General features: G+C 40.7%; 1 protein-coding gene across 2 annotated transcripts in view; it reads left to right on the forward strand.

The window, feature by feature from the left end:
- The window catches only part of ctnna1 (catenin (cadherin-associated protein), alpha 1), a 71,797-nt gene extending 56,648 nt beyond the window's left edge, over positions 1-15,149 (forward strand). For both annotated transcript variants that reach the window (XM_062393599.1, XM_062393600.1), the window contains exons 16-18: positions 1,572-1,677; positions 12,036-12,170; positions 13,224-15,149. In XM_062393599.1, the coding sequence (XP_062249583.1) occupies positions 1,572-1,677; positions 12,036-12,170; positions 13,224-13,511 (529 nt within the window). In that variant the 3' untranslated portion in view covers positions 13,512-15,149. The remainder of the gene's footprint in view (positions 1-1,571; positions 1,678-12,035; positions 12,171-13,223) is intronic.
- Positions 15,150-19,682: the final 4,533 nt, after the last annotated feature.

The raw sequence follows: 19,682 nt of genomic DNA on the forward strand, positions 1-19,682 counted from the left end.
TCCGATGTGGTTTACACCCATCTGGAGGCCTGCAGCTGTCACCAGACCTGAAGTTCCCAGCCCTTTCTACATGTATGAATTCACTATAAAAAAAACTTACTCTGGTGTCCTTGTCTAGAGTTTTCCCATCTCTTGACATGTTCTCAGTGTGCTTTTCCCAGTCGTCCCATGGTCTCTGAGACAGGGCTGGAAATGGCGAGGAATCTAGCCATTTATCTCTTAGGGGCAAAGCAAGTGGGGTTATAGGAATGAAATCAGTGGTTGTTGTCCTGAAGCACCACAATGTGATGGGGTTTATTTTATTGGGACATTATACTAGCAACACTCAATTTAAAAACGCTTTATGCTGTCTTTTTTTCCCCAGTACTCCGCACAGAGCCCGTAAATTTGTCTCCGGGGGTTGACTTGCCCCCAGAGAGCTTCCAGTATGTGCTCTGACGCATTGGCCTAGGACCCCAACGTGCTTTAGAGCAGAGCAAGGGAGGGGAAGGGTTGGAGATGCGAGGGGGGGGAAGAGGAAGGGGGAGAACAGAACACAAAATTCCATCTGTTCTTGGTTGGATGGCTCATTTTTTAGCCTGGAGAGAGCAGCTTTGAATCCAATTTGTGCCTCTTGCCAACTGTGTCCCAGAGTCTCTTGTGGGGGTAGAAAAAAAAGAGGAAAATGTTGACAAGCTTTACAGTGGATCAGTTCAGGTCTGGACTAGACTGGATGACCCATGTTGGGACCGGCTTTGTTTGTCTTAAGAGGGGTCAAGAACGGCTGTATTACATTATTACAATGAATGCTCCTTAAAGTTGAGTATTATTCTCATCTCTATACTCTCAATTCTCCCCTCTTTCCTGTGGTTCGCCTTCTTAATCCCAAACCTGCATGAAAATGACAATGCAAATACATTGGTTGTTTGTGTGTGCAAGAGTGAAGGTTTTTTTGGGGCAGCCAATTTATCTCCACCAATAGACCTGAAACCAGACCAATTTGCTATAATAAACTCTGCAAAGCTGCTTGAATAAAATGGAAAACTAGATTGAATTGAGAATTTGTGTGTGATGGAAAGCTGGTTGATCGTTAAAATACTATGTACCCTTGAATCAGGGTTTTCACCAGAAAGTATGAGTGTGCTGCCATTTAAAAACAAAAGCACATAAACAATAGATATTGTCTAGCATATGCCTAGCTGCTGAAAAATGGGGGTAATACCCTATTTTGTAAGAGGGTGGGAGAAAGCAGCAGCTCCATCGTCCCATTCTGGTCCCAGCCCTGAAAGGGGAGGCTGCCGCTCTGCACTTTTTATAATGGGTTATAAAACGTTCTCTTCTCTGACAGATCAGTATGGTGCCTATTGTTTTGCATTTGTAGCATCATTTATGTGTTTGCATATACATATATTTTGTGAGGTTTTCCTGAACTACTCCCATAAGTCATGCCACCCTATCCATACTTGTTGCTGACTGAAAAACAAGCATCCAAAACCAGCCGCTGCTCCACGACTGAGATGCTCCTCCTGCATAATGAATGAGGTTGTAGTAGATCAGAAACTGTGACTGATCCTTCCACTTTTTCTCCCCAGAGGAAAAGGGCCACTGAAGAATACGTCTGATGTCATCAGCGCTGCCAAAAAAATCGCGGAGGCAGGATCAAGGATGGACAAGCTGGGCCGCACCATCGCTGACAATGTAAGTTGTTAATGAACCTCCATCCCCAAGGGTTGGATGTAGACTACACCTTTGTTCCTGCAACCCCAATATATAACCAGAATTATAATGACACTGTCAGGCTCTGATAAATCAACATCAAGTGCAGCAACACGAATGATAAAGGGAATTTACTCACTTTCTGATATAGAAAAATGTTGCATATACTTGGTCATCTATGACTTGTTTTATAGCCTAAATGTCTACTCATTTCTGACGGTCCTTGAATGCACCTCTTCGGAAGATATCAGCAGATGCAGATGTTCTAATATGGGGGGGGGGGGCACTTTTCACTAAGGCTCCTCCCTCCAGTACAAAGTTCAGTTATGTTTCAATAAGGGATGCGTTTCATCATAGCGGTGGTCACTAATTTACATTCATTTTATTCAATTTCTTCTAAGTCATGGATGTTCTGACTACATTGCACAAGTTGACACTATTGAGCTAGAGTTTAGCAAACTTTTTCATTATCCAAATGCACAACTTGTTCTCTGCTCCTGTGTTGCAGGAGAAACTGACATTGATGCATGCTTTAGTGCTCAGAGTCAGAAAAAGCAAAGCTTTCATACTGATTACATCTTGACAGCCCCTCTTTTTGTTTTTAAATGTCCTTTAACCGCGATGCACGTAAGCCGGATTTAAAGACTCAAATGACAGAAAACTTTAATTTTGGAGTATACTGCGCCAATATTCCTGTAAGCCATGTCGATAAAAATAACTAAACAACTTTCCCTATATGAAATTCTTTATTTTATTTTATTTCTTATTTGCACATTAAGGATCAAGTCCAAGTTAAAGGCTCAGACAGCAGAGTCTTTCCGATGTGAACAACTGCTTTGATTTGTGTTATTCATGAGAAACCCTTTACCAGTCTTTACCAATTTCTTTCAAACAACCCCCCCCCCTCCCCTCCCCTCCCTCTCATCCTTGCATCTCCATCTCCCACTCCCCAATTCCCTATTCCATCATCCCTCCACATATATCCTTTTCCCAAGAGACCATAGTCCATGACATAGGGAAACACGCATTCAATTATCCATGGCCTCATATTTCACTTAAATACTTGCACTGTACAACTCCTCAGGGAAACACTGTACATGATTTATCCCCCAACTTATTCATGTGCCATATCTACGGCAGAGACTCAGTGCCTCCATGTCTAAAATATGTATACACTTTGTTGTTAAATCGTGGAAGAGTTTAGTTATGATGTTTGCAACAAGACATGATCTTCTCTCCACTTAAGATGCTGCTTGCTTCCATGGTTGAAATGAACCAGCTACTGGTTTATTCCAGTTTTGTCCAGGAACATGGTCGCTCTTCAGTCCTTGTGCTGACTTGACATGTTTGCTGTAATATTTTAATAACATTGGTTTGTTTGGTGGCATCAAGCTTTGTCTTCCTCTCGTTTTGTGAACATCTCTACTGATATCATCAAAACAGTATAACTGCCTAAAGTGTGTTTGTTAAATAATGTTTTCATTCAAATTGAATGTTTTCGTTCTCAACTCCCATCAGATGAATTTAAGTGCTTTGCATCAATCATGTCTATTTTGCACTATATTTTGAATATTTGCCTCTACATAGGGTTTCCTACACAAGGCAGTAGTAAATAATTTATTTATAGATCATGTAGTTTAACATCACAGCTTTTTTTTAACCAGTTGTTAGCGTACACATGAGGAGTATATTCCACATATGCTGAGACGGCAAAAAATACCTAAGCTTACATAGAGCTTCTCCATAAATTTAGCTCGTACTCAAATGAGGCGTAAGGGGTATATCAATTACCTTTGTCCGATTTTTGGCACAAGCGGGGGATTCAATTATGCCAACATATGCTGGAAACATCTGCATCCAGATCTCAGCATAGATCTTACCCTCAGTCTGATATAATGAGCTGCTGGCCTCCAAGAGCCTTGTGCGTATGATATTTTATTTAAGGTGCCCTAGGATCTTTAATATTACAGGTCCACATCTATCACAAAGTCATAGTCTTACCTGTACTGACCTAATTGCATCTTAATCGTCTGAACAGGGAATAAGCCGTTCTGGAAAGTGACTTTTTTTTATGCCTCACTACCGCTTTTGAAGATGCTTATTCACTTTAATGAAAACACTGTAATCCCCTAAAGAAAACAGATGGGCAACTGTGTGTGCGTGTGTGTGTGTGCGCGCGCGTGCGTGCGTGCGTGCTTGCGTGCGTGCGTGAATCAAACACGACTGTTGACTGGGCTCGGTCTCTGCAGGCACATTTGTATTGATGTGTTTGATTTGTTTCATTCTTCCAACCTCAACTATTTGTAATGACTTGTTTCTTTATCTTTTTCTCTGCCTATGTATACGTTTGTAAGTGTATACACTATTTGGGGATTTGGGGGTTTGAAGCACTCAAAGTATGAATAAATCAAGAGCTTTGGTTGCTGGTACAGAAGTCTTTGCCAAGAGCGAGGACCCCTCCAGCCTCTGTACCCATCCAGCTGTCCCCCTTAGCCTTTATCTATCAGCAGACACCAAAACACTAGCACACCAGGCAACACAAACCCGTAGCACATCAGCCAGGGCTCCCAGGGACGGAGGTGGGGTTGAGAGGAGGAGAATGATGGAAAGATGGGAGAGCTAGGAAGAGTGGGCAGTGCATTTGTGTGAAGACGGGAACATCCCTCCTGAGAGATGAATCCATTAAGAGTGCTTTGCCTTTTAATTAGCAGTATAATTGCCAGGTGGCAGTTTTTTCAAATTTATTTATTTACACAAGCGGTTTATATTTAGGGCCATATCTCTAACAAAGCAGGAGATGCCACAGGCCCACTCTGGGCAAAGGCATGGCATGTTGGGATAGTCTCTACACTCCAGCAGCACCAGTAGTACAGTGAGTACCAAGATGCACACATACTGACAGTCAGAGGAGCAAAGGCAATGCTGGGACTGCTCATTAACCTAGGCATATTAATTACTTGTGCTCTGTGCCTTTGCCCTGGAGGGCCTATGCGGATTTACTCCTCATATAAAACACATCAGCAGATGGTCCTAGACTGATAGCACAGCATCTTAACCCGCGTCTTCATCCACAGGACCTTGTCGAGGCATGTTTCAGCACAGAAATATGCAGGTGGACAATGTTGAGTTTGGGGTTTCTGAAAACTTGTTAAATATGTGTAATAGAGCCTTATTAAAGTTTAAAGAAATGAGTGTAGTGCTCAGATGAGCTGCTGGATTTAGGTCAGTGCCACACAAAGGTCTGCACTGCAGTTTATTAAGAATTTATGACCCTCCTCTGCAGGGCATCTTATAAGAATTCCATCTTAGCAGGTTGGTAAACAAATAATGCTATGTAATTGAGATTTATAATGCAAATGTGTTAGCCACTATGTAGTCCATAAATTGTTGCTCCTTGCCTTCTAACCAAGCAAACTCATGTACACATCAAATAAGGCTTGCATATTTAGAGAAACCGGCATGCACTTGCTGTGTGCGTGTTTGTTGTGCAAGCTTTATTCTCATGATGTATACTGACACATATAGTGTTCTTTTCCAATTTGCATTCAATCAGTGGGAATTTATGGTGATCCATGGGCTCTGTTGCTGGTCACAGTCTAATCCCAGCTCTGGCCCAGGACGCTTTACAGCAGACAGGGTTGTAAATTATCCACTGCAGTGGAGAAGCAAAATAACCCAAAGATCCCACAAATTCTCAGCTCAGCAGTTCAAGGGTCAGCTCTGAGCTAACTGCCCAAAGTCAACCCAACCAAATGTAGCTCACCTTATTTTTGAAGTGCATTTACCCACGGTCAGTATTTTGATAATTTTTTTATGTTCATAAGTCTGTGATTAAAAGAAGCGAACTATATCCAAAGAGCTCCTGAAGGTGGAGGAGTCAGCGGAACAAGCATGGGAAACACAGCTACATTGATATTGCCACATAAAGGCATTGTTACCTTACCCGTGGAGAGACGTTGAGAAACTTGAGGAGAGAATGGATTACTATGGTTCGGGATGACTAAATGGTGTTGAGCTTCTGAATACATATTTAAAAGATGTGAGGGCCTTTGTCTTTGTCTCTCAACCTGCAAAATGCAAATCTTAGGTTTTGGCTCAGTCAGGTTTTAAATGTGACAAAAAGCTGCCAAGGGTCAAATGAAAGTCAGTTTCTGAGTGTGAAAAAGTTGAGAGCATAAATGATTTATCGAAGCTGTTTGTGCATACCTATTCTGTTGAGGCAATGTTTAGTTATCAGTTTACAACTACCACAGTGAAGTGTCGGACTGACAGGTGCAGCCTGGCCTGAACATTAAATATTGATGAGGGCCATTTAATTGGTCCCCGTGGTTACCTCTGAAGTTGTTTTTTGGCTGGCCCCCAGCTTGATTTTCTCGTGTCATAGCCAGGCTCTGTCTGCTTCAATCTCACATTATTATTCCAGAGTTCCAGTGTGATTCAATCAGCCCCGCCCAAATATGCATCAGAATCTTTTTAGCAGGTGCAGTAAGCAGAAGAGACCAGGCTGTCATTCTGTTTGAAATGCATCTTGATTGATATTTGTCGTCCATGGCAGATTTATATTTTACCGTCAACAGTGATATAATTCTCATCAAAAGGTTGAAATCTAGTGTTGAACATATTAACTATAAAAACCCAATAATTAGGTCATCCACAGAAAACACCATCATACCCAACTTTATCTGAGGTCTGGTGAATAGGAAGTCTGCTCAAGCTTTTATCCACCAACAAAGCTCTTGTTAAATTTGTCACTGCCTTCGATGTCCTCACTTCTATCTTCACTTTTCACTATTTTGTCCGCACTAATGTTTTCACCTTTTAAAATAGCATTTCATATATTAAACATATTTTATGTGGCAGTGTATTCATCTTCAAGTGTCTACAGACTACAGCTTGGAATCAATCATTTCCTACCCCTGCATAGCCTTATCTCCTACTTCAGTTCCTGCCTAAAGTAACAGAATGGTCTTTCCACTGCTTTGTTCCCTCTATCTCCTGAAACTTTGCCATGGATCTCGCTCACAGTATTTTCCCCACAGAAAACAAAATATATCTCCCCATGCCTGCAACCTTCATGGCAGTTTTGAGTTGTAGTGGTAGATAAAGTTATCCTTCAGCATTATGTCCTGGAGGTTTTTTCTCAGGTTAGGCATAGTTAATTATCCACAACCCTGCAAATCGGACACACAATTGTCTGATTTTTATTTTTTTTTTTCCTCCTCCCCTGTTGGATGCTTTATATGTCGGAGCAGTAATACTGCATAGTAAAACCTGCTGGCTGGTCTAAGGTTCGGGATTTGTCTCGCTCCCTTTGACCCATGAAAACCAAGCATACCGCATAGCCCACATCAGCTTCCCTCAATGAAGGTTTTGTGTGTTTGTCATTTAACTGCAGTGGGAGAACAAATTGCCCTGTCAATTCCTTAATCATATAGGCTGATTAATAGGTTTTAGGCATAGTTTTCAGTAAACAATACCTTTTTAGAAATGATGTTATCTGTGTTCCCTCCTATTTGTAGTTTCTCAGCTTAAATGAAAGAATGCTTCATGGAGCGAGTGAAAACAAGTATAAATTGTATATTTCAATAGCTCGGCTTAGCTTAGCAGTTTTTTCCACCCGGTTACTCAGTTTAGAAGAAAATGGCGCTCCAAAGAAGACATTAAGTAAAAATACCCAAAATTACCCCTTTCAGATCTAAAACAGTGTCACTTTCATCAAAACCAAATGGGAAAGCACAAATTCTGGTCAGCGCCTGTGGCCCTCTCCAACAGGTTGCTGGCACTGGCGCATTAGAATGCTGCCATGTCAGTAAATATTGGAAATTGGCATTTCCTCTGGGTGATTCGTCCTGAAAGGTCAGTGCTGGGCGTCAGAAGCACAGTGGCTCTGCCGCCGTCTCTGGTCTGTATAATGGAATTCAGTGGAACTGCATGGCATTTCCAATGATGGGACCTGACCTTCCTGATCATCATTTATATCATTGACATTACCCAACACGTAGCACAGCGCAATCCTTCTGTTCAGCGTCCTGCTGTGTCATTCTTGTTCCCTAATTTAATTCTTCGTATTTTAGGGATTTTACCTTTCAGCACTCTACTGTGGACCGTCTTTAGAGCAAAGCTTCATCTTATGGATGCAAAAGAAAAAACTCACTTATGAACTGAAACTCTACGAATATGGAATAAACAGTCATAAACAGGAAGAAAAAGTTATTTAATCCTTTTGTTTGGTCCTTTATTTTAACTAAAAATTATTGTATTGTAATTGGTCATACTGAAGACCTTATTAAAAATAATCAGTGTAGCTCGGGTGACACTTATCTGTCCCGACCCGTCCGAGCCCATACCTGACTATAACCTGAAAAAAGTTCTGTCTTCCAATGTTTTCATTAAGGAGTGTATTAGAAGAAACAAAATACAGTAAATGGAATTTCCTGTTTTAGTTGTTTTGCCGTGGTATCGAATACGGTCTAATGAATCATGGAAATTTCATGGCATCGAGTATCGACCAATCTATTTTTTCGAGGCATCCCTAGTGCAGTGTATCAATAAAAATGAGCCCAGCTAACTTCACTGACCCCAGTACCTCTATTTTCCTCAATCCTGGCCTGACACCCTACTGTGCTGCAAACACTCTTGCCACTGTGCGTAAGAGATAAAGAGAATGAGCAAATTAAACCAATGACCTGCTACCTTTTGTCACAACTTTGATGTTTCATCTTTTATTTTTCGGGAATGACCTTAAAGCTAGAAGTGCAGAGACGAGAACCACTACACGAAAATCATTGACATTTCTTCCTGACTCCTTTTTGAAAGATGATGTCTCACCTTTTTTATCAGTTTGCCTTGAAAAGGTATCCAGGGTTGTGTGATGAAGTCTCCGGTGGTCCTCTTCCTGCTTTGCCATATCTCAATAGAAGCTGACCATGCAAGGGTATCCATCCCAGTCCATAAGTGGCCACACAGCATGTTGAGAAAAGTAATGTATCACCAGAACAGCACTCAGGCAAGATGAGGAAAATTACAATGATAGCCTGTAATGGTTGAAGTCACGATTAGCATGGTCCCAAATATTGATACAGCACAGTGAAGGTAGCATGATTAGCCTCTGGAACATTCATAAAATTGTGATTACCCCCGAGTTAGCGGCCCACTGGGGCTTTTGTTTGTGTTACCAAAACAATCCAAGGTGTTCTTATCTGTATCCCGTGTAACTTCTGTATTCACGTGTCAGAGTCAGAGCAGCCTTACAGAGTTTCCTGAGTGCTGAGTGAAGCCAGCAGCTGAGCGGAGTATGAGCACAAGTGATGCTTTCACAGCGCCCTGCTCTCAGCCGTCTGAATACTTCCCCAAGCCCTCATTAGCATGGCTGCTGCATTCAGCCTCATCCCAGGTCTCTGCTGCTGCATGTGTGCACACACACACACACACACACATGTTTGTACTTCTATCTTAGTGAGGACACTCCTTGAAATAATCCATTGCCCCTAACACTAACATGAACCATCAAAAATAAATGCTGAACCCTAACCTACACTCAATTTGAACCTGACCTTAAAACCAAGTCTTAACCCTCAATCAGTCCAAATGTCCTCACTTTCCAAGTGTCCTCACGCTGTAGTTTCTATGCTCAAAATGGTCCTCACAAAGATATAAGTACAGGAATACATGCACACACACACACGCACAGAATAACTTGCTTATACCCCCTTCCCTCTCATCTACAGTTGAATCCTCCTGTCTGCGTCCTTTTCCCCCAGTTGGATTTCACCCCCTTATTTACTTCTCCATACTGTTCCCCCTCCGGCTCTGGCTCCTCGTCTTTTCTCCAACTACTTATCTTTCTCTGGTTCTTTCCTCTCTTTATTCCCCCTCTCTCTAACTCCCCTCCCTCCCATTTATCCAGCCCCTCAGCCATGTATTAGTCCTCTCCTCTATGATGATCATCCCCTCCAGCTCCCTTTCCCTTCATCACCTCATGCATACCTCCTTTTAATAGAATGCCAAAAAATAATTTCATCATCACAAAAACATCTGTAGAGCTATCAGTAAAGAAAGACATTTGTAAGTTAGTTGCGTACTTTGGATGTGTGACAAATTTTTGTTAGTATGTATAGATGAAGTTGGGCTGTATTGAGCATAGCCCAACATAGCCCAATTTATCAGCAACACATCCTAAAAGGATGTGTTGCTGATAAATGTGTTTTTGTCCTAATTCAGCTGAAGTCTCCCACCGTCATGATGTACGATGTGTATGAATAAGCATGGCTCTGCTGGCTTGGGTGGTGTGTAAATGCGGGCATGCATGGCTGTATGTCTGCGAGCGGGTGTACTATATTCAGATGAGCGCTCCACACTCCCACCAGGGACTCAGCAGGATTAGGCGCATGATAAGTCCTAGTCTGTTTGAAGTGTCCAAAAATTACGATCCCAAATACATTTCCTATTCCTGTGTTTACAAAGAGAAGAGAAAAGCTAGATTTCTTCTCCGTTTGTGGATTAGAGCACTTTAATTGTGGTAATTGCCATTATTGACAAATAGAAAAAGAAAACTGATGTCCTTCCTCTGTGTCATTTCTTCACTTACAGCCAGAAAAAAATGCCTCTTAATTTTTGACTCGCAGCATACTTCGCTTCCCCAGTACCGACCTTGCCAACTACTTCCTGTAGAGATTCCATCAATTAAATATTGGCTGCTATTACCTTCCTTTCACCTTTTCCATGCACTCAGAATTAACAACTGCCAATGGACAAATCCTTCACACAGCCAAGCACCTGCCAATTCTGGTGACTACGCCAATTTTTCCTTTCGTCTTGCTCCGTCACTTGGTCCCCCGGTTGCTTTTCACAGGTGTAGTAAGTTTAGTGACGTGAAGCTGCCAGCCTCTTATCTTTAGCAGTCTCAGACTAGGCGTGTCGTGAGGATTGCAGGAACATCCTGTTGTGGGTGTCAGGTCACTGTAACAATCTGTAGTTAACTGTCAGGGTGTTTACGTCCCTTGCTTAAAGTAGAATATTGAGGCCTAATTACTCTCCTGGCAGGGGACTTGTTTAGCAAACTAGTAGAGGGATTGCTGTGGTGTTCCAAAGTAGAGCCCAGTCTAATTATAATGAGATGAAATATTTCTAAACGATTGCCAAATCTAAATGAGATGCATTTGTGTGGCTCTTCTCATAGAGCCACTATCAAGTAGGCTTTATCAGAATTTATTGGATTTTGTGAAGTTGATGGTGTTTTTATGGCTCCGATGTATTTTGTTTTGTGTTCTTAGCTGACTTTTGACAATATTGTTATGCCTCATAGCAAAGAGGCCTTTTCAACTTTGTTCTTAATTTATGTCCTAAAGAATAGTTTTAACACATGTTCTTAAACAGACACATACATATTGAAGCCCGTTAGAGTGAGATTTCATATCCAATTATGATATTTACATGAGGTGCAACGAGAATCTTCTGTTCATATTCCCGTTTACATTTTGAAGAGTATAGTCTGATTATGACTCCAGTCAACATTACATCCATCCCGTCCAACGTTCCTGCCAGAACTTTAAATCCCAACTCTGAAATAGTTTAATGCACAATGCAACCATCTGAGTGCTTTGCTGGTAATTTAACAATAGTTTAAAAATCATTGTTATGGTTGACAGATGAACCCAGGCCATTCATCGTCACGCAGTTGGTAACTGTTGTTTGTCGCTGTCGGAATTTGTGTAGAAACTCCAATTACACGTTCTAATGTGATTAAAACATATACGAACCCATATAACAAACTAAGGTCAGAATACTCTATCTTAATGGGATTTTTGCTTATTCTGTGAATGACCTCATTCCGGTTAAGATTATTAAAAAAATTAGACGTTCACCTGTTTAAATACCATTTTAAAATATGAGCAGGGAGCCTGTGTCACTTTGAGAGCAGTAATTTTGGTTCCCAAGAGACTCAACACAGGATTATCTTCACCTGCTGAAAATAAATGATTGACATAAGTTTTTAACTCTTAATAGAATAAGCATTCTGTTGTAGTTGATCATGCTTAACCCTGTGAAGATGATTAATCAATCTAGCAGGTTGTGGGTGTGCATTTGTCATTTTGGCTCTGAGCACGTCCCTTATGTGGGTGTCTACCTGTCACACTGGTACTAACTCATCATGATAAAGTGCAGGATATTTGCATCTGTAGAATCACATAAATAATCAGATCAAGTAGTGCCAGCAAATGAATAAGGTGTCACGGATTAATTCATTGTACAACTTACGAGCAGGTAGTATTAGAATCAACCTGTTTGTGCTTATACACCAATTGATGTAAAGGAGTTGACACGTGTTGTTTTTCTTGCAGTGCCCTGACTCTACCTGCAAGCAGGACCTGCTGGCCTACCTGCAGCGTATCGCCCTGTACTGTCACCAGCTCAACATCTGCAGCAAAGTCAAGGCCGAGGTTCAGAACCTGGGAGGAGAGATGGTTGTGTCTGGGGTAAGTTCCCTCTTCATACGCAGAAACATCACACGTCAATTTACAATCTTTATTTTAGGAAAGCGCCACAGTAGCTAAAGAGTAGTTGAGCAGTTTAAAAGAGGTTTTAAATCCAAACTATTCACTCAACTCGTTTTGATGACGGCAGAGGGCCTTACGAGTTGCTGGCAGTAATGCACTTTCAAAGGTTGCAACGTGCTGGTTAAGAGAAAAGCAGGAATAATGATGACGACAGAGCAGGATTCAAAACATTCACCTAAAAATATTTTTTAAGTGAGATAAGCAGTGTGGTCTTTGCTGAAGCACATGCTGTATTTTGTTGAGAAACGATGAAATTAAACTGGACTGCTTTTAGTTTTTGTGACAATACCTCATCGTACCTTTTTAATTTCTGACTATAAAGATTATAAAATCGATAAAACGCATTGGCTTCTTTCTTAAGTTTTATTATGTGCTGTTACTGAAAGAAAGAAATAATACTAAAGACTTAATGGCATTGCCGGCTGTTTGTCATGAGTTAATGTTTCACACGCTGCATTTTAAATTGCAGCTCATATTTACATAGAATGATCAGATAAAAGAAATAATGGATTTTTCTGCTACCAAGAAGTAATGCTGCCCAATTGTTTCCTTACCTTAAGATAACATTGTACAAGGCCGCTGTTTACAAACCCTTTAAGCTATAATTAACCACTCACTTGCTAGTCAGATTAATTCAGATACATTGCCGGTGTGTGTGCAGGAAATAATGAATTTCTCCCTCCTTGTGTGGGGCTGCGAAATGCTCCAAAACGTCCAGTCAAGTGTCAGCGGTGTCTGTGAGCCTATTAAACTGCAGAGATTAAATTAATGTGACCTTTTTCTATATTCCCCAATTTTTCACATCTGTTTGTATATGCCTTGGGAACTTAGAAAGGCTGTTATTTTGGTTTTCCTTTGCAAAATGACGGAAGCAGGTTACTTTCACTTGGCTTGAATAAAATAATGATGCCAAATAACAACAGCTCAAGGCTAATTGTTTCTCTCTCTCTCACGTCTCTTCCATGTCAACAGCTGGACAGCGCCATGTCTCTCATCCAGGCTGCAAAGAACCTGATGAACACAGTGGTGTCCACCGTCAAGGCCTCCTACGTGGCATCCACTAAGTACCAGAAGAGCAAAGGCATGGAGTCCCTCAACATGCCGGCCATCTCCTGGAGGATGAAAGCTCCTGAGAAGAAGCCTCTGGTGAAGAGAGAGAAGCAGGATGACCAGAGCAACAGAGTCAAGAGATCCTCGCAAAAGAAGCACATCAACCCCGTGCAGGCTCTGAGCGAGTTCAAAGCCATGGATAGCATCTAGACTCGTCTGCCTTTGGTTCCAGACAACACAAAATATCGACCAGTGAGTTTATATAGAGATCAAGCTCGTCGTTCTTTCAAAGAGAAAAAAAATGTTTCAACATATTTGTTCTGTCTTCCTATAAACGACTTGTTTGTTTGACCAATTATATTCCTACACGGCCTAATTTCTCTTCCATAAGTTCAGATGTGCTCTAGCCTGTAGTATTAACTGTCTCTTATCTGGAAAATACAGTCAGAGGGAAATCAACTGGACAAAAGCATTTTTTTTATATTTTCCTTTTCCTCTAACATTAAGGGGAGGAAAGGGTGTTGATTTCATAGATGTTATACAAATTTATTCCAGGAGGCATTTAATTGTTGTGTTCTCACCAGTTTTAAAGTAATACTATGGGGTCTCTGGTGTTTTATGCTGTAATGTTTGATAGAGGCAAAATTACCCTCTGAACTGCAGATGTCAACTATGCAAAATCTCAACTGCCTTATTGTAGTTCAAATGGATGTGCTGGTTTAACTAATAGATATAATTATGTTATGGTTCAGCCTGAAAGAACCAAAGTCAATCTATATCCACGTAAACCTACATTTCTCTTATTGTAAGCCTTATGCCACTATAAACAGTGAAATACGTTTAAACTGATTATAAACACTGTTTTCAAACTCCTGATTTATACACAGCCTGTTAACATTCGGACTGACCATGTCCTTTTTTCATTTAATCATCTCACATTCATTTTTTTTTTTTAAATGTTATTTTTATGTTCACATGATGCAGCAAACCAAAGGTCTTCTCAGGCTTCTGTTTTGCTACAGGACTGGTAAATGTCCCCTATCGTAAACTTGGGGTACACAGATCTACGCAGTCCAAACTTTGTAAAGAAGCCTCGACGCTGCTCAGTCAAGGAGAACCCAGTGGACTAAACTAGGACTCGACCACCTGCTGGTCCTCTCCACAGCAGATGAGCTTCATTAAATGTCAATGAGACCAAACACTTTCCACAATCGCCGAATGAGACCAGCTTGAGGGATCAATATGTTTTGTCTCCACAGTTCGGAGGTCTTTGAGGAACACGGGATTTTCGTGACTTTCAAGTCTCCTTGTTCGTCTTCTTATTCTTACTGTCAAACACTAATCAACATTTTGTTATGTCGAGCACAATCTTAACAAAAAAAATAAATAGAAACAAGTTGCGAGGTGCTGGAGCTTTAAAATAAACCGGGATGACGTTTTTCTGTACTTCAAGCAGCAGCTGTGGGCTGGTCACTGTGCTGCCTGTTTTCCAGTCGTACAGATTTCTGCTGCGTTGGTGAAGAGCGAGGCTCTGGAACCCTGCTGCTTTGGACGTGGTGCCGAAACTTTTGTTTGGCTCGTTTGACATCTGTAAACTATAGCAGGGTGAGCAGGTATATGGTGATTTGAACGGTGGATTTTTTTATACTGTAGAACTTCCAGTATGTTTATCCTCACAGTTTGTTTTCCTAATGCTGTACTAGAGTTTGGATTTCAATCTGGAGTGACATCAAACAACTTTGCTGTGGATTTATTATTTTTGTTTGTTCTTGAGAGCTGACTTATTAGTGCACACGTTCCTCAAATTCATGTGCCCGCTTTATACCCTAATAAACAATTGAAATTAAACTACCTTCTTCATTTTTTTTTTGTCTGTACTGCAGAATGAAACTGCTTTCTCCCCTCACTTGAACCAATGCCTTGTTTTGCCATCACAGCAGATTTGTGTTGTACTAATCAGGTTTAGTACTTTGAAAGTGAAAGCCCTTAAGAGTCATTTTTGCTCTAAAATGTAAAACACGTTTAAGAACAGCCTCAAATATGCTGCCGTGCATAATTAAAGGAATTATATTATGTATACTTTCTTCCCATATAGTCTGCATTACTGACTTGAGGGCTATATACAATGTGCTCATGAAACTCCTGTAATTATATTGCTCTTCTGTTATTTTGTCTCTAAAAGGAAATGTGGTAGATTTAACTGCACGGTGGAAAGATAAATGTATCCAAACAAAACAGACGACTTGAAATGAATCGTCTTATTTTTCCCTGAAGTGTCGTAGTGAATGCACATCAGAGTCTGAGTTATCGCAGAGAGGATTCTGAGGAGACGCGCTCACCTTTTCATATCCCACCACAAGTCAGTTTACGTATGCCTGTGTTTTGTGAGGATTTTGATTCATTGTGTTGAAGAGGCAGACCCCTCACCTTCCCACATCTACGTCAGATTCCTCTTCCTTCAGTTTCCCAGAATAACTTTGAACACCCCACAGAGAATTGGCGTTGAACAGAAGAGAACTCTCTTGAAAGCTGCATCACTCCGGGATATATTTTGTAGAGTGCTTTGTCAGAACTGATGCAAACACACAGACACTTATAAATACAGTGTAATCTATCTGAAAGAGTGGAGATTGAGAGGTTTAAACTCAAACAAAGTATTCCTCCTCAGATTGCACAACATGCATTCTGTCGACTTGATCATTGGTGACACCATTTTCCTTGAGGTCTGATTGCACAAGATTAAAGTTCTTCTGGGGGAATGTTAAAGAATCCCTTGGTCTGGTATTACATCACTCATGACCCGTTGCTATGGTTAAACTACAACTATGTATTTGCTCTAACAATAACTGGAAGTTTAACTGTAGATATACACAACAATAAAGCAGTTAATAGGAAGAATGCAGGAGATCCATAAAACCTCATTGCCCCATGCATTTCCAGGTCTCTGAAAGGTGAAGAACAAGACGTGAGGTTTGTTAAACTGGAGATGTTTAGTGAATACAGTCACACACACACATAGTTTTATTTGTGTAAAGCCTGAAGAGTGTTGCTCCTGGAGGCTCTCTCTGCCTCTGAGGTGGTATCAGCCATCTTCTTCGGAGTGATGTGCTGGGGCAGCAGCATCTGGACAGCAGACAGGAAGAGACTGGACAGACTGGGAGGGCCAGCTCAGTCCCGGGATTCCCCCTTGACCCAGTGGAGGTGGAGGGACAGGGGAGAGTTAATAAGTCCCACACTCTGCAGGACACCACCACAGCAGCACACTGAGTCCCCCAACATGTCTCAAGGTGTCGCAGAGTGTTCCTGTTGCTGTAACACTGCTGCTTCCAGTTGGCAACATTCATCCAGACTGTCTTACTAATTCAACTGTGTGATTATAATTGTCATAGTTTACATTGTCTGTGTTATTTTCTATTTCTTTAATTTCCTTGTGTTTATAATAATTAATACTTTAACTGAAGTGTCTTTTTTTGCGATCCTCTTTGACGCTGTGTATTCCCCACAATGTTACTAATAAAGGATTATCCTATCTCATCGTATTGTATTGTACCATATCTCACCTCACCTCACTGTGCTGTATTATTTCCTATTTTATGAATGTATATCGTACAAAGCAAGCACAACACACAAATTAGCACTTAACACATACAATCATTCTGTTTTGCTTAAGTATAATGAGATGTCTGAACTAAGGAACATAACAACTTTCCACTCATTTCTCCTATTCTGTAAAACAATGGTTGCTGAATTCTAAAATATGTCATCATCTGGAATTGTCTTGTTATTGTTAATCTAATTCCCTTCTTTGTCTCCATTTAACAGTTAACTGTCTAACTGTTGTTTTTTGTGGATTTTGCCTCAGAGTGTGTATGTTTTTTTTTTAGTTTTTATCAGTAAGTTTGTGGTCCATTTGTTTGATGCTTGTTCTCTCTTTCTTTGTTTCTCTGCTCACTTCTAAATATCAATCGCGTGCGACTGCAGATGGAAATAAGTGCAAGAGACTAAATCTGGTACATTTATATGAACCATTGAGCTCATATCAATTATTGTATACTGTTCCTTTTAAATAAATAAAAGTAAGGTCAATTCATTATAAAGGAATCTCGACTTGTTAAAATGAGTTTTGGATTTTTGGGATTCGCAAGTAATGTAAATATCAAATCAAACTTTTGTAATCATTTCCAATTTTAGACGATTAAAGCCACATCAGTGAAAGTATTAATTATTATAAACACAAGGAAATTAAAGAAATAGAAAATAACAGACAATGTCCACTAAACAGAAGGTTGGTGGTTCAACCCCAGTCACCCCCCCCCCCAAACACACACACACACACACACACACACACACACTCTGCATGCCAGTCGCACAGATGATAATCATAATAACAACTTTATTTGTACAGAACTTATCCATACACGGTTACAAAGTGCTTCACAAAATACTTCACAAAAAAATGAATGAATTCAAATAAAAGGTGTTCAATTCAGCTTTAATTTAAAGCACAGAATCATACCAAGATGCGCTGTTTGAATGTGAGAATGGCAAAGTGTTTACCAGACCATTTATGAAACTGGGGTAGTTGCAGGACGGATGCGAGACAACAATGCTCTTTTGACGCACTTGATTTTAAAAAAACGAAGTGAGGATGTTTTCAGAAATGTGGTGCTGGAAATAGTTTTTATTTATCGATGAGCATCTTAAAACCTGCTGTAAACGTGAGAGGAACTCAAAGGAATGTTTGTGTTTGGTGTGACCAGCCTTCGGCCTGAAAACAGTGACTGTGTATCTGGGAGAACTGGTCTCAGATTTTCAGTAGGGTGGGTTATGGTTTGGGTCTTTTCCTATACAGGTGCTAAATCGATTCTTTTAAAACGGTTCCAGTGCCAGTTCTGATGACCACATCTTCCAAAAACCAGTGACAGTCAGTTGATGATTAATACAGCTTTTTTTATTGCTAAGGCAAATTGAAAGTTGAAATTTGACAAAACATTTCACAACCTTAAATATAACAATTAATAGTACGTTTCACTTAATTGTCAAATATAATATAAACAAGTGCAAAACTCTTAATAAATGTACATGACAACATCACATAATAATAAAAACCAAGCTCTTTGCGTCCTAGTGTTGGACTCCTTTCACAATTTGTTGTTGTGTTGACTGGAGTTTGAGGTGGCTACTAGCTGCCAGAGCCACAAACAAGGGGATGCTCGGCCCGGTGTCTGGTGTGTGTGTTGTCATGCAGTATGTAGCCAGTGGCTAAGTTTAAGATAACTCTGAGTCTGTCCGCTTTTCTGTCGTCATAGTGTAAAGGTTTGAATGCCATGTGTGTAATTCACCTCTTTTTGGGCTGTTGTGTTGCTACATTTCCTAAAGTCAAGGATCTGAAATGGTCTTGGACCGCCACATGAAGCTGTCTTTCCCACTCCAGAAAATGTCACGGACACCAGGCCCTGACATCTTCGGGCAACTTCTACTTTATACTTAGTGAAGTGATTCTGTATGTGCTGCCATGCTCGGGGGGGCAGCCTGTGCAGACCTGGTCCACACGAGCTGCACATCCCTCTGTGCTATTTGAGCTCTTGCCCTAAATTCATGGTAGGACTGGAGTTTTCTAATGACCCGTTCAATATTACTCATAATCATAAACATGATTAGGGTTTTAAAATGTAAATCTTGATCCACTTGATTTTTACGTGAGGGGATCCTGCACTGACTATTCTGAGTGAATATATTGAGTCCTTTTCCTATAGCACTCGTTTGGGTGGATTGAGTCAGTCAATTTGTCAAAAGAAGCTGTCAAGTCATATGAGTTACTAAGACATTTGTTCAAAACAAGTGAAAATATCTTTCCCTCAGCTGTGCACAGGCTGATCCAGGTAACCAACAGTTAAAATTGCAGCAAACTGAAAGCTGGAGACAGTGTACAGACAACAATGCAGACTAAATGGTTGTAAAGCAAATTTACCGAGAAATGTGATCCTTTTCTGTCACACTCGAGAGCCCCGCTCCATAAAGTCAAGTTTCCAGCTCGTGGAGTTCAGAAGAAGCCACAGTGGCATCTTTTTTGACTTGGCTTGCAATATTGTTCGAATACACCTACACCACTTTGCAATCCTCTCTGTGTTTTATGGGGTCCCTCTGGGCCTATAGGAGGCAATTGTGAAAATAACTTTGCATTCTCTTGTTATACTTTTTCTTTTTTGTTGTTTCTATCAGAAACTATTGTATTTTTATGCATACATTTCCCCCCAGAGCCGCCTGATACCGCAATCACTGTGCAACTCCTTATCAGTGCAGCCCAAATCCCCATGGTCCAATCGCAGCTGTTCAATTTACAACATAGCTCCATATCAGATTACATTCTGTAGATAATTT

The sequence above is a fragment of the Platichthys flesus genome, chromosome 8 (genome assembly GCF_949316205.1).
Source record: "Platichthys flesus chromosome 8, fPlaFle2.1, whole genome shotgun sequence".
In the NCBI taxonomy this organism is placed as follows: domain Eukaryota; kingdom Metazoa; phylum Chordata; class Actinopteri; order Pleuronectiformes; family Pleuronectidae; genus Platichthys; species Platichthys flesus.